This window comes from Protomyctophum parallelum (genome assembly GCF_964188405.1).
Source record: "Protomyctophum parallelum genome assembly, chromosome: 8".
Taxonomy (NCBI): Eukaryota; Metazoa; Chordata; class Actinopteri; order Myctophiformes; family Myctophidae; genus Protomyctophum; species Protomyctophum parallelum.
This window is the reverse complement of record NC_139703.1, coordinates 13,367,064-13,379,867: the sequence shown is the minus strand read 5'-3', so window position 1 is coordinate 13,379,867 and position 12,804 is coordinate 13,367,064. Positions and strand designations below refer to the sequence as shown.

Genomic DNA, 12,804 nt, shown 5'->3' with positions numbered 1-12,804 from the left:
TGATGTCATTTAGGGGTCTTTGTAATGATGAGCATCAGGAGACTCTGGGACTTTCAGCCAATAGGAAAGCAGATTGGTACATGAACATGAACATAATGTAACTTCAACGCGGTGGTTCTCAGAGTGGGGTCCAGGTACCCTCAGGGTTCCTAGATGGGGTGGTCCAGGTACCCTCAGGGTTCCTATATGCGGTGGTCCAGGTATCCTCAGGGTTCCTAGATGGGGTCGGCCTTGTGTGTCATTTAATGTCAAATGTCAACACAAGCATGTGATATTAAATGTCAAATGTTCAAGCATGTTCAAAACTTGTCCATTATTTTTCTTTTCTTTAAAACAATTGCCAATTTAACGTCAAGGTGCCCTGCAGACTTCTCAGGTGCACTCTTCCGGTTACCATATTGCATTGTGTTGTGTTTTATGGCTGCTACCTTGGCCTGGTCTCTCTTGTAAATATAATATATATATATATATATATATATATATATATATATATATATATATATATATATATATATATTAGTGGTGTAACGATATAGTAACTGCATTATCAGTATCGTTTTGCAATGCAAATAATCGGTATCGAATCATTTTGCAATGCAAATAATCATTTGTTTCAATACTATGTTTTAGTGCATGCACTATTTAGCAATTTTAAGAAGAAAAAAGAAAAAGAGGGGGTTTAATTACTTAGTTTAATATAATGTCTATGTACTGTATTTTCCAGAGAATCACTGTGTTTACTTATTTATATCCAAATTCATACATTTTCCCTTAAAAAACTGCACTAACCACATGTTTAGATTTAATTTCTCTGCTAAATAGTTACTGTATCGATTTAAAATCATTGAATCGTATCGCCATAATGAACTAATACCGTCCATGTATCATATCGTCAACCATGTATCGTGATATGTATCGTATCGCTGTTAAAATATATATTTACACCCCTAATATATTATATATATATGTATATATATAATAGCCAACATTTTTCTAAATCAAATGTAATTCAGTTGATTATTTGGCTATATTGTATACAATGTTGAATATTATTCAACATTGTGCTCTGTGTAATCTTCTGATAAATGATCCTACTGTATAAAGAATTTCAAAAGCGAAAATAGACACAAGCCTTTTTGCTATTTCACAATAAGGGGTCACAGCCAGAGGCTATGTCTATTTATTTGAGGGTCCTTAGAAGAAGGACTGTGTGCATGTGAACTTCTGGCCTATGACATAAAGAAATCACCCGGCAATTCATGATATGCCTTTGGTTGGAAACGTATAATCTATATATATTTCCTCTCTCCACATTCAAAGCTGTCATTGTAAATATGTGTAATATTTTGTATTCCCCTTCATTATAATTAATCCATTCAATTAAGTAATAATCAAAGATAAAGCTGTCTACATTAGGAGTTATACGATTGCACCAGAGAATAGTATATGAAGACCCGGAGCAAAAGTGTACATGTCACAAGTCTGCGTCACTGTGGCTGTTGGCCACCCGTTGCACTTTGACCCTGCAGCCTCTGCTCACAAAGTACCTCCTGAGGTACTTGCGGAACTTCTTGTCGCGCACGCCGTAGATGATGGGGCTGAGGAAGCGTGGCAGGATGTAGACGATCAGGTAGTTGGCGAAGCGGATCTCCAGGATCCTCCCGGGGAAGATGAGGCGCAGGACCACCTCCACGCTGGGAGAGATGTAGGAGAGCATGCACATGGCGAGCTGCGCGCCGTGCAGCAGGATGGTGTTCCGGGCCCGCTGCGCCGACGTCTTCTCCGTGGAGAGTGCGCGGGCGGCGAACAGGATCCTCAGGTACGTGTAGATCAGCGTGAGGAACACGAAGGAGAAGTAGATGGCGTCGAAGGCCTGCCTCTTGTACGCCAGGACGGGATCCTTGAACACGTTCTGGCGCAGGCAGAACACCGACTCGTGGAAGAAGCTGAGCGACTCGGTGGCCAGCGTCACAAACAGGTCGGTGATGTCCGGCGCTACGCAGATGAACCAGATCAGGCCGATGAGCGCATAGGTGCGGCGCACCGTGCAGATCTGGCCGTGGCGCAGCGGGTTGCAGACGGCGATGTAGCGCTCGATGGCCATGCCGGCCAGGTTGACGGGCGTGTTCCTGGTGGTGAAGACTGCCACCAGGATGAAGAAGCAGCAGAAGGACACGTTGATCTTGTAGAAGATGTAGCTGAGGATGAAGAGTGTGATGGTGACCGTCAGCTGGATGGCGTCGTTGATCACCATGTGGATGAAGAGGATGTAGCGCGGGTCCTCGTAGAACGCCTGAGAGAGAGACAGTGAAAGACCCACACAGATGGGATGGAGCAGTTGGCGAAGGAATGTGGACGCTATCATGGACAACCACCATTTTGAAAAACGTTTTTTCAATGGTTCAAATAGCCGATCTACAAGCACACAACATGTCAATGTAGATTGGAGTTGAACAATTTTGAAAAGGCAAATAAGTTTAGGGATAAGGGGTAAGGGTAAGGCACTGATGACAATAGACATTCGACTGTCTGTTGTGCCACTGCCAGCTACTGTATGAAGATGTATAATGATGCTCATGATGGCTGCTCTGCTCGTTCAATTCAATAATAATAATAATAATAATACAGTTCTTATCTTATATCTTATCTTACAAGTAAGACACGCAAACGCGGGAAGCGAACGCAGCTCGTGTGTGTGTGTGGTTGTTTGTGTGTGTGTGTGTGTGTGTGTGTGTGTGTGTGTGTGTGTGTGTGTGTGTGTGTGTGGTTGTGTGTGTGTGTGTGTGTGTGTGTGTGTGTGTGTGTGTGTGTGTGTGTGTGTGTGTGTGTGTGTGTGTGTGTGTGTGTGTGTGTGTGTGTGTGTGTGCTACAGCTGCGCCCTCTGGTGGCGGGCGGGTGGTGTCACAGCGGGACAGACAGACAGACACACACACAGACAGACATGATCTGCAGGGTCTCATAGTTAGTGCTCATTGCATTCGCAATCAAGAGATTGAACAGAACATGATAACAGTTCCTATAGCAGAACAGGGATGGGAGAGGGATAGAGCAGAGTTACAGAGATTATGTGTAACCAGTCTCAAACTCACAATTATAGGGAGTAATGCATGCGTTCACATTGGCAGCTGCAAAGCTACAGTCTAGTCTACCACTATTTTTCAATGAAAGCGACATGAATATACAAAGCCAAAGTCTACCATTAATTTGTAAGCAAAGGCCGGCGTTTGTAGAGGGTGCTACATAATCTACAAGGCTACAATCCAAGTTGAGCCGGCTTCAAAGCCTAAAACCACCATTTCCACTCACCTTCTCTCTTCACACAGTTCTTGCTTCTGACGAGGGGCAAACGGAATCATTTCCGTCTGCTAGTTCTGTGTTCTTTCTTTTTAACCCATTAAACCCAAGAAAGCATTTTAGATATGAGCTTATTCATTATTCTATTTTTGAAATGAAAACTACTGATTTATAAGGCATTTTTTGTAGAATAGGCCTCAGATCTTACCCCAGGCTTTATATGTCGTCTGCATGACGTCAATGAGCACGCTGATCAACACTTCAACAGAGGCACAGTGACAGATATGCTTTGTATCTTTGTATCTTTCATAGCTTCCAGTGTAGCAGCATAGAGTTAGAGCACAGTCCTGATTAAGGAGGGAGGTCAAAGGTCATTCCAACCAAATTTGTTAACCCTTTAAAGGGATAGTTCAGAGTTTTTTAACTTAAGCTGTATGAAATACTTTCCAGTCCCGTGGTGGGAGTTCTGCTCTGGTTTTGGTGAAATATTAAAGGACCACTTCACCACTTTTCAACCTATCTTCATATAATAGGTCCTCACTAATAATCATGAAAAAATTGTGCAATTTACTCGGTCTGTGTCTCATATGAGAACTGTGGGCAGTTCAGAAACCATCTTCCAGTGACATCATCGATGGAATACAAGCAATGCAAATGCAAAATGCGAAAATGGAAGCCATCGTTCTCACGATAATGAAAATCTAAACATTTTTGTAAAGAAATCTTGTTTAAAAAATAATCTGCCTAATGATGATGTCACTGGAAGACGGTTTCTAAACTGCCCACAGCCCTCCTATGAGACACAGACTGAGTAGAAAAAAATCGTGCCATTTTATCATGATTATTAGTGAGGACCTATTATATGAAGATAGGTTGAAAAGTGGTGAAGTGGTCCTTTATGTAGCTCCGGTCATTTTGTGGGGAGCACAGAGGGCCACGCAGTAAAAGTAAAAGTAAATTAATCCACAAAACTAACGTCATTTTTATTGTTGACTTATTTCTAATATATTAGTGCAACTTTCGTTCATTTTTTACCCCTCTATCACACGGAACTATGTTTTTTGTACGCCCAAAAAATAGTTCCATGTGATAGAGGGGTCAAAGTTGAAGTGAGTGCCATAATGAAAAACTTAGATCAACATAGTTTAGCTTCTATGGCTTAAATTCTCGGGACCGTACCTATGTTCCCTCAGCTCTATGTTCCCTCAGCCTACGACAACCTACCTCCTCCCTCACCCTAACCCTAACCTCCCCCGGGGCAGACACCTAAACCTAACCGCAACCCTCTCCCGACCCGCAGCGCACCCCCGGGGCAGACACCTAAACCTAACCGCAACCCTCTCCCGACCCGCAGCGCACCTCGGGGCTGAGGGAACATAGGGCTGAGGGAACATAGGTATGACCCCAAATTCTCAACGTAAATAAATTACTTTATTTCTACATTCCACATTAAAAAAATAACTTTATTAACACATTCCACATGTTTGCACATAAAAAAGGGAAATCGCACTCAGGACATGCAGCAGTGTACAATACAAAAACTATCAATAAATAAAAAAGCATACAATCCTAAAGTGCAGTGCATTAAAACTGAGTAGCATAATAGGTCTACATAATACATTTGACAAAAAAACACATTATCTAACTGTGAATATGCTGGCCTAAAATCTAAAGTAGGCCTTTATGTGAATGTGCACTACAGCATGCTTGCATGTGTGTATTGTTCACCTGGTGTTTAAAGAACGTGGCCACCACAGTCCCATTGATGTAACTGAGGATGAGCCAAACCAGAACCACGATCAGGTTCTTCACAAACGCTGTGGTGAAGGTGTCCCTGACCAACATGAACTGAGAGAGACAGAAAGAGAGAGAGAGAGAGAGAGAGAGAGAGAGAGAGAGCTGAGAAAATGCCATAATACTGTAGATACAGTATAGCATTCCATTATCGTCTGCTACTGAATTTCTTAAATGTTGTTGACATTCATATTTTTTTGTGCATAGGCCTACTAAAAAACCTAACTAAAAAAGTCCTAACTGTTTAGACTTTAAAGTATTTACATCAATTAATAATTTTACCATTTGACAGATTAACACATGGACAATGATGTGCAAAGGCCAGGGTATATTACATCGTGTTGTGATGAGCTTGCACTTGCTAATTATCACTCTACTGGTAATAAACAGTATACAGAGACTGTGCTTCATCAGACCTGATTAAATGTCATGTTGCCTCCTGGACCAAACGATGTGTTCATCCTCATCGCTTGGAACCCACCTGAAAGAGAGAGACAGAGAGAGATGGACAGAAAGAGAAAGACAAAAGGTGAGGCAGGGTGGCACAAGAAAATATGAGTGACAATGTTAATATTACAAATCGTTGCTGTCGGCAGAAACCTTTTCACTCCATATTCTAACGTGTTGATTTTTTGTAAATTAATGTTCCATACTGCAGCGTCACACAAAAGTATCAAAAATAGCAGATCGGCAAGCTCGAAATATAGCGCGAAGCGACAAGGTTTGAGCTTGTCGATCTGCTCTCTTTGATCGATTCGAATTTGAATCCTGAAAAATAACAGTTTTGGACAAATGAGGTTTCCACCCGACAGAGACAATTAGCCTATAACAATCAATGAGCACAGAACAGAACATGTATTCTGCATTAAAAGTCAAATGTTAGAATCTACAGAGCTATACCGCATAAATAATATAGCATAAATACAGTATATAAATAAACCGTAATCCAAAATTGCATCATATTTTAATAACTATTTTGAAACAAATTATTATAAATATAGTAAGTTAACTGTAGCCTAAAAAGGAAAAGGAGAGCCCCTGCCCATAACAGCATATTCCTATGTATGATAAAACATATTCCTATATGTACGGTATTATCGGTATATATAAAACATATTCCTACCTAATGTAGCCTACAGTATACTGAAATCTATTCCTACACATGTACAGTATCATAATAAGACATATTCCTCTTCCCACCTCCAGTATGTGAGTCCAGGTCACAGACTGCTCTGTGAGGGTTTTTATACACTTGGAGACAGCGGCTTAATTGATTATGTGTCGTCATCATCAGTGGTGGAAAACATATTCACATTTTAAGTAAAAGTATCAATGCTACAATGTAGTAATACTCTGTTACAAGTTAAAGTTATCAAATGTACAACACTTCTTTTGAAAATAGCATTATGGGACTGGGCTGCTGGCGTATAGCGTCCAGGCACCTAGCCTGACAGCATGTGGCATATGTGGCCCGATCACGATTACTTTTTCTGCATGTCACTCCCCATCTCTCTCCCCATTTCCTGTCACACTACTATACTGTAAAGATATAGATAGCAAGCTCTTTGAGCTTGTAGATCAGCTATTTTCAAATGTATTTATAGGGTAATGTTTTGTAGGAATAATAATCAAAATCTATTTTCTATCTACGTACAGATTCGTACCCCCTAGGGACGTTATCTGCCGGCTACATATACAGTGCATGTTTGTACCTAAAGCTTTATATTTAATATGCTAAATGCCTAAATTGTAAATTGTAATTGTAAATATGGAACAGTTTAGACGAAAATCTGCTTTTAACATTGGTCCGGTTGCTAGGCAACGCCTCCGTCACCGCCAGCACCAGGATATTTGCACACGGTCCCATAGACCTCCGTTCAAAGTAGGATTTTCAATGCCTCATACCTGTGAAACTATGTCCATGGTTTTTCTGATCCATCCAAGGTTCGGATGTAATTTGTGATTTTGGGGCTGGGAAGCGCAACTCCGGGCCGATAGGTGAGAATTTACGTCATATTTAGCGGAATTTTGACCTAATTTCTCCATTTATTCTCAAATCTTGAGACGTGTGGGGACAAAAGCTGTATATAGGAGAGGCTAGCACCCCTCAAAAATACAGGATTCCGTGAGTGTGTACAACAACAAAATGTGAAGAGGCCTGTTAATAAACATCATCATGAGGCTTTTTAAAATAAGATTGGGACAGAGGTTCTTCCTGAGCCTGCTGGGAGTGTACATAAATTAAGGTTTCACGACGATCACTTCAGTGGTGTCTGAGATGAGCTGTTCAGAGATGGACAGACAGATGCAACCACATGGCTTCTATGTGGATCTCTGCCATGATGGTAATGATGTCATAACGATGATGTTATAGTGATGACATCATAGGCAAATCACTCAAAAAGGGATGGCCTGCACATAATCTGCATTTCTAGGCTTGCATGGCAACAGTATGTTGTGCATGTGTGATGTCAGACCTCTGGTCAGCCTACATAAGTGTGAGTTTTCTTTAGACTTTCACTTCATCATTATAGAGGATTTTGGGGGACCCAGCACATGGTGAGTGGAGAGAGATACAGAGAAGACACAGAGAAGAGGAACCTATAGAACTCTCATTGTCATCACAGTCCATTTTTAGCTGCATTTGATGATGGAAGGAGGACCAATATTTCCAGACTCAGGTCTCCATTTCTGAGTGTCCATATGCCTGTGCCTCCACCTTCCTCCATGAACCCATGAAGAGGAGCCACAACGACCTCTACTGCCGAACACTGAGGAATGAACAGATCCGTTCAGCAGCCTGTCAGCAAATGAACAGTTCTGTAACCAGCCAGAAACAAAGAGACACAGATGAACCAAAATCGAACAGTGAACAAAAGTTTACCCAGAATTTAGCTCTGGCGGGAGATGTAAAGACAAATCAGGCGAGTTACACAGGAAATAAAAAACACCTTTGTAAACAGTGTGACAAGAGTTTCAGTAGGTTAGGTACTCTGCAGGTACACTGGCGTCTCCACACTGGAAAAAAGACAAGAGGTTCACTGAGTCATGCCATCTGCAGAAACACCAGCGTATCCACACATGAGAAAAACCCTAACACTGTAAACAGTGTGACAAGAGTTTCAGTAGGTTAAGCCATCTGAAGGCACACCTGCGTCTCCACACTGGATAAAAAACATACTACTGTAAACAGTGTGACAAGAGTTTCTCTCAGTCAGGTCATCTGAAGAACCACCAGCATATCCACACTGGAGAAAAACAACACTGACAAGAGTTTCAGTAGGTCATCTAGTCTTAAGACACACCTGCATCTCCACACTGGAGAAAAAACATAGTGCAGAGTTTAGCTCCGAACGGGTTATTCTGGTTGCCATTTTCCTGCCTACCAGTAGGCTATAGTAGTATTGTAGATATTAAAAAAAAAAAAAAAAACACTGTATGGTTTGGGTGTCAGATGACAAAATAACATAAACTTGATACCCTAACTTGTCCATTCCACCGCGGGCCGTCAGAATTATGTTTCCATCGCAGTGCGTTTACTGTCGGAGATATCAAATAATTAAATACACGCTGTATGGTTTCTTTGATTTGGGTGTCAGCTGACAAAATAACATAACCTTCAGCAACATTCCTAACATGTATGCTGCTCTCTACCTGTCCTCAAACGAGCATGACAGTGTAATCAAAATAATAATGGTCAGATCGCATACAGACAGATCCGTGTCGTACACCCTAACACTGCTATTTATTTATTTACTGCGGAGAGAACTCGTCACTCTCGTGGTGTTTTTTCCCCCTCTCCCTGGTTCCATGTCTTCTCGTCAAGTAAGATGTAAACATTGAGAACTGTTTTGTCGCGAGGGGAGGCGGCTATCAGATCAGAACACCCGAACATTTTCTAACGGCGAATAATAATAATACCACCGTCGGTCCAGAGCCATAGACATAGCATAGAGTAGAAGAGTTGTGACAAGTCAAAGATAGGAGAGATGGAAGATGGTGTAAAGCAGTGACAGTGTGCATACCAGTGTCACAGACAAGCAAACTTACGAACTACAGACTGGCAAGTAGCCTATAGCATCCTACTAGCCTACATGTAGGCAGGAAGATGGCACCCAAATAAGCCAAAATCCTACCGAACGCGTCACTACGCCCTCCCCCTATAGCTTTTAGATCGCTAGCAGTGAAATTAAAACGGAAGTGGAAACGTTGAGTGCCGGATACAGTAGGCAGTACACAAGATCCGAGCACTAAGGAGCAAGCTACAGTAGCTCCTCAACAGCGGCAGTCAATTATAGTCATCCTTTTATAATTTCAGGATAGCTGGGCGCACCTCAATGTAACATTGGCTATTTTGTCCAAAATGTCCATGTTTAAAAAATAAAATATCAAAAAAGTGTATTAAGTAATGTTAAGTATGTAGCCTATGATGTGGACATGCACGATACATCATTATCAGACTTAGTTGTCCTTTCAATTTGTTGTTTATTCCCCAAATGAGTGGATATAGAGGTTTTGTAGCAAATTTGTAACAATTGTAGAAGTATTCGACCTTACATTGTCAAATGTTCTAATATATTTTACATTACATTGATCAATATCTTTAAAACGTGATAAAAATTGGAACCTCCCTTTTCCTTCATATACAGTAGTAGTACTTTCACAGGGGTGCAGTACGTTAGTTAGACTAGTCATTGGTCCGACAAACGACAACCCTCCTCAAACCCTAACCTAACCATAACCGCAAGCACGGGAGCAGGCGCTAGTCCGATATGCGTCCGCATGTCGAACTAACTAATGCTCCGTCGGATTAACATGCGGGCCGGTCCCCCTTTCTCACAGAGAAACTCAATTCACACTTACTGTGCAGTGTGCACGCTTGAGATTATTACTTTTATTATTTGCAGTTTTCGAAATATTTAACTTTAAGCACTGCCAATGGCCATGGCCATTTGAAGGGTACAGTAGCAACAGCAAAGAACACACGTCTATGCCTTTTACAATGCTTTCATAAACCAGATCAGGGAGCTAGATTGCTCATATGCTGATTTGCTTGTGCCAGGATTTTATCCCATGAGACAAGTGCTCTTCCCACTCAGACACATCACCAAGTTCGCACGGGTCTGCTCTCCGATTGAATCCAAAGATCTAAGCTATGTGATGTATACATTTTGAGTTAAGACCATTATCATACGTACTCAACTCAAAGTATATTTTGATGCTAAAACCTTTGTACATTACCAGCTCCAACACATGTGCTCCCAATCTGATCAACTGGAGGCAACGGTGTAGACACCCACACAACAACGCATAGACAGAGATATATCAACTCAAAGTGAATTTGTATACAACCATTTTAAGTCTTGAAGCGAGCCCATATTGTTTCTGAAGGAACAATATTTTCTAGTTAATTATATATCTGCTCATACTTAAAAATCCTTAGTCATAAAGCTATGAATAGTGATTTTAAGTATGACTAGAATTAATGTACAATATTTAGGTACATATACGTATCGAAAAACAACTCCACAATATAGTGCAAAACTTTATTGTTTCCTTATCTCGTTGAAAATAAAATCAACAACACTCTTGTCATGTACAGTATTGTATTGTATGTCAGGTACTGCAATAGGGTAGGTACTACTACTACTGTACATCAATTGTGTCACTTATGCATTTCATTGGTTTCCCAATTGGTTTCCCCGCAAAAACCTTTAAGAACTAGTGAAAATAACTATCTGTTTTCACTAGTCAGGGTCCCAGAGAAATATCAAATTTCTCTTTTGGGTCTCGAGCTAAAACTCCTGACCTACAGAATAAGTTCCTTTTTCCCTTTCATGAAAAGTAACAGTTTTGGACATTTCCAGTGACAATTCATTCTATGGATTTGTCCTAAAATACCTTTTCAGGTAATTCCTAAATGTCTGGTCCCGTACACCATACAGAATAGGACTGATCAAACGTGGCAAGATCTGAATAATTATATATAAAACAAAAAGAGAGTTGATATACGATGCAGGGGATATAAAATATAAGAATAACAGAGATCTGATCAAGACAGGGTATAAGTATGTGAGCATAGACAACAGCAGCTGAAAGCCGTGGAGGAGTATCGTATTCCGGGCCTTCTTAAAATCTGTGCTAGCTGATTTAGCAGCAAACAGAATTCTGAAGTACGTGTACAGGACAATGAGCCAAACTATAATTAGAAATACTATGCTCAACGCGGTCCTCTTCTGTATGAGAACAGGGGTATGGAACACCAAATCTCTTTGACAGACGACTCTGGTATAGAAGAAGTGCAGAGGTTCTGTGGCCAGGAGTACAAACAGATCTGGAAAGATTGACAATGTACTCACGGCCCAGATCAAACCTATTAGAATGTATGTTCTCGTGACCGTGCACAGCTGTGCATGGTGGAGTGGTAAGCAAACAGCAATGTAACATTCTGCCGCCATCCCGGCTAAATTGAACGGAGTGTTCTGGGTGGTAAAAATGGCAACCATGAGAAGGACACAACAGCCAGAGGTGTTGATGGTGCGGACGGTGTAGTTAAGGACAAACAGGGTGATGGACGTGGTCAGTTGGAGCATGTCATTGATCACCAGGTGGATGAACAGGATGTAACGAGGATTCACATTGAGTACCTGGAACAAAGGAAAAGCATGCAGTATTATCAATATAACCAGTTCATTCATTATGAATCCCGCTAATCGTCTACAGGAGATCTTCAACATTCTTCAACGATATTCAGGCCGAGGATGCCCCAGGGGTGTGATGTGAAAATACCGTAGGACTGACTGCATCTCCTGTCATACAGAATATTGTACCTGTGAACCATAAGAAAGAAAACTGCATCACGTTACAACTATTTTGTTAAACTATACAGTGTAATATCCTATATTGTATGCAATGCCAATGTAGCCAAATGTAAGCCACTCATCTTGTTGTGAACAAAAAAACAAAACAATCCAGCATTTTCCCCAAATGGTCTACTCTACATACATGTATTGCATTGATATTTACACCCCCCAAAAAATTAAAAAGTACTTGGGAAACCTTACAAATTCTACGGGTCATTAACATTACAATTGAGGAAGGAAGCTATAGGGGCCATATAAAATATCCTTTGGACATGCCTGAAAAAGATGAAGCATGCACGGTCGCCCCACTATATATAACATGGTTATGTTGCAGATTTTTCATCGCGTCGTTTTCTAGCACTGTCATCAGTGTTGTGTAAATGTCCAGAACGCAGCATGATGCTTTGTGAGTTTATAGATCTGCTATTTTTCAGTAAATGTGCCTTCGCACCTGGTGTTTATGGAAGGTGTGGATGAGAGTGCCATTGATGTAGTTGATGGTGATGCCCAGAGCCACAACAATCACATTCTTGGTCACAGCTGAGTTGAAGGAGTCCCGGTGCACCCAGGTCAGTGATACATTACTGCTACCCGCTGTCACATTCATGATGCAGATCTGTTTCTAAACACATGTAGAGTAAGTGTTAGTTCTATTATTAAACGACAGATGAATCATGACCAACAGAAACGTAAAGCACTGTATCATCGATGAGATAAATGTAGGCATAAATGTAATTGAATGCACTGACTCACTAAGGGGTATTTTGTGATTAAAACTAAATGTTTTTAGTTAAAAAGTTTAAGTTCTATATTGTGATCAGAAGTGCTGACCCAAAGAAATGAGCTGACAAAA

General features: G+C 41.0%; 1 protein-coding gene across 1 annotated transcript; it reads right to left on the bottom strand.

Annotated features, from left to right (window-relative positions):
* Positions 1–1,474: 1,474 nt before the first annotated feature.
* LOC310862900 (uncharacterized protein) lies at positions 1,475–12,558 on the bottom strand (the record flags this gene model as incomplete). Its single annotated transcript, XM_083771021.1, has 6 exons — positions 1,475–2,293; positions 5,023–5,142; positions 5,505–5,569; positions 8,081–8,106; positions 10,990–11,735; positions 12,403–12,558. 6 exons carry the CDS (start codon positions 12,556–12,558, stop codon positions 1,475–1,477), a joined length of 1,932 nt encoding a protein of 643 aa, XP_083627147.1.
* Between the last annotated feature and the right edge of the window lie 246 nt (positions 12,559–12,804).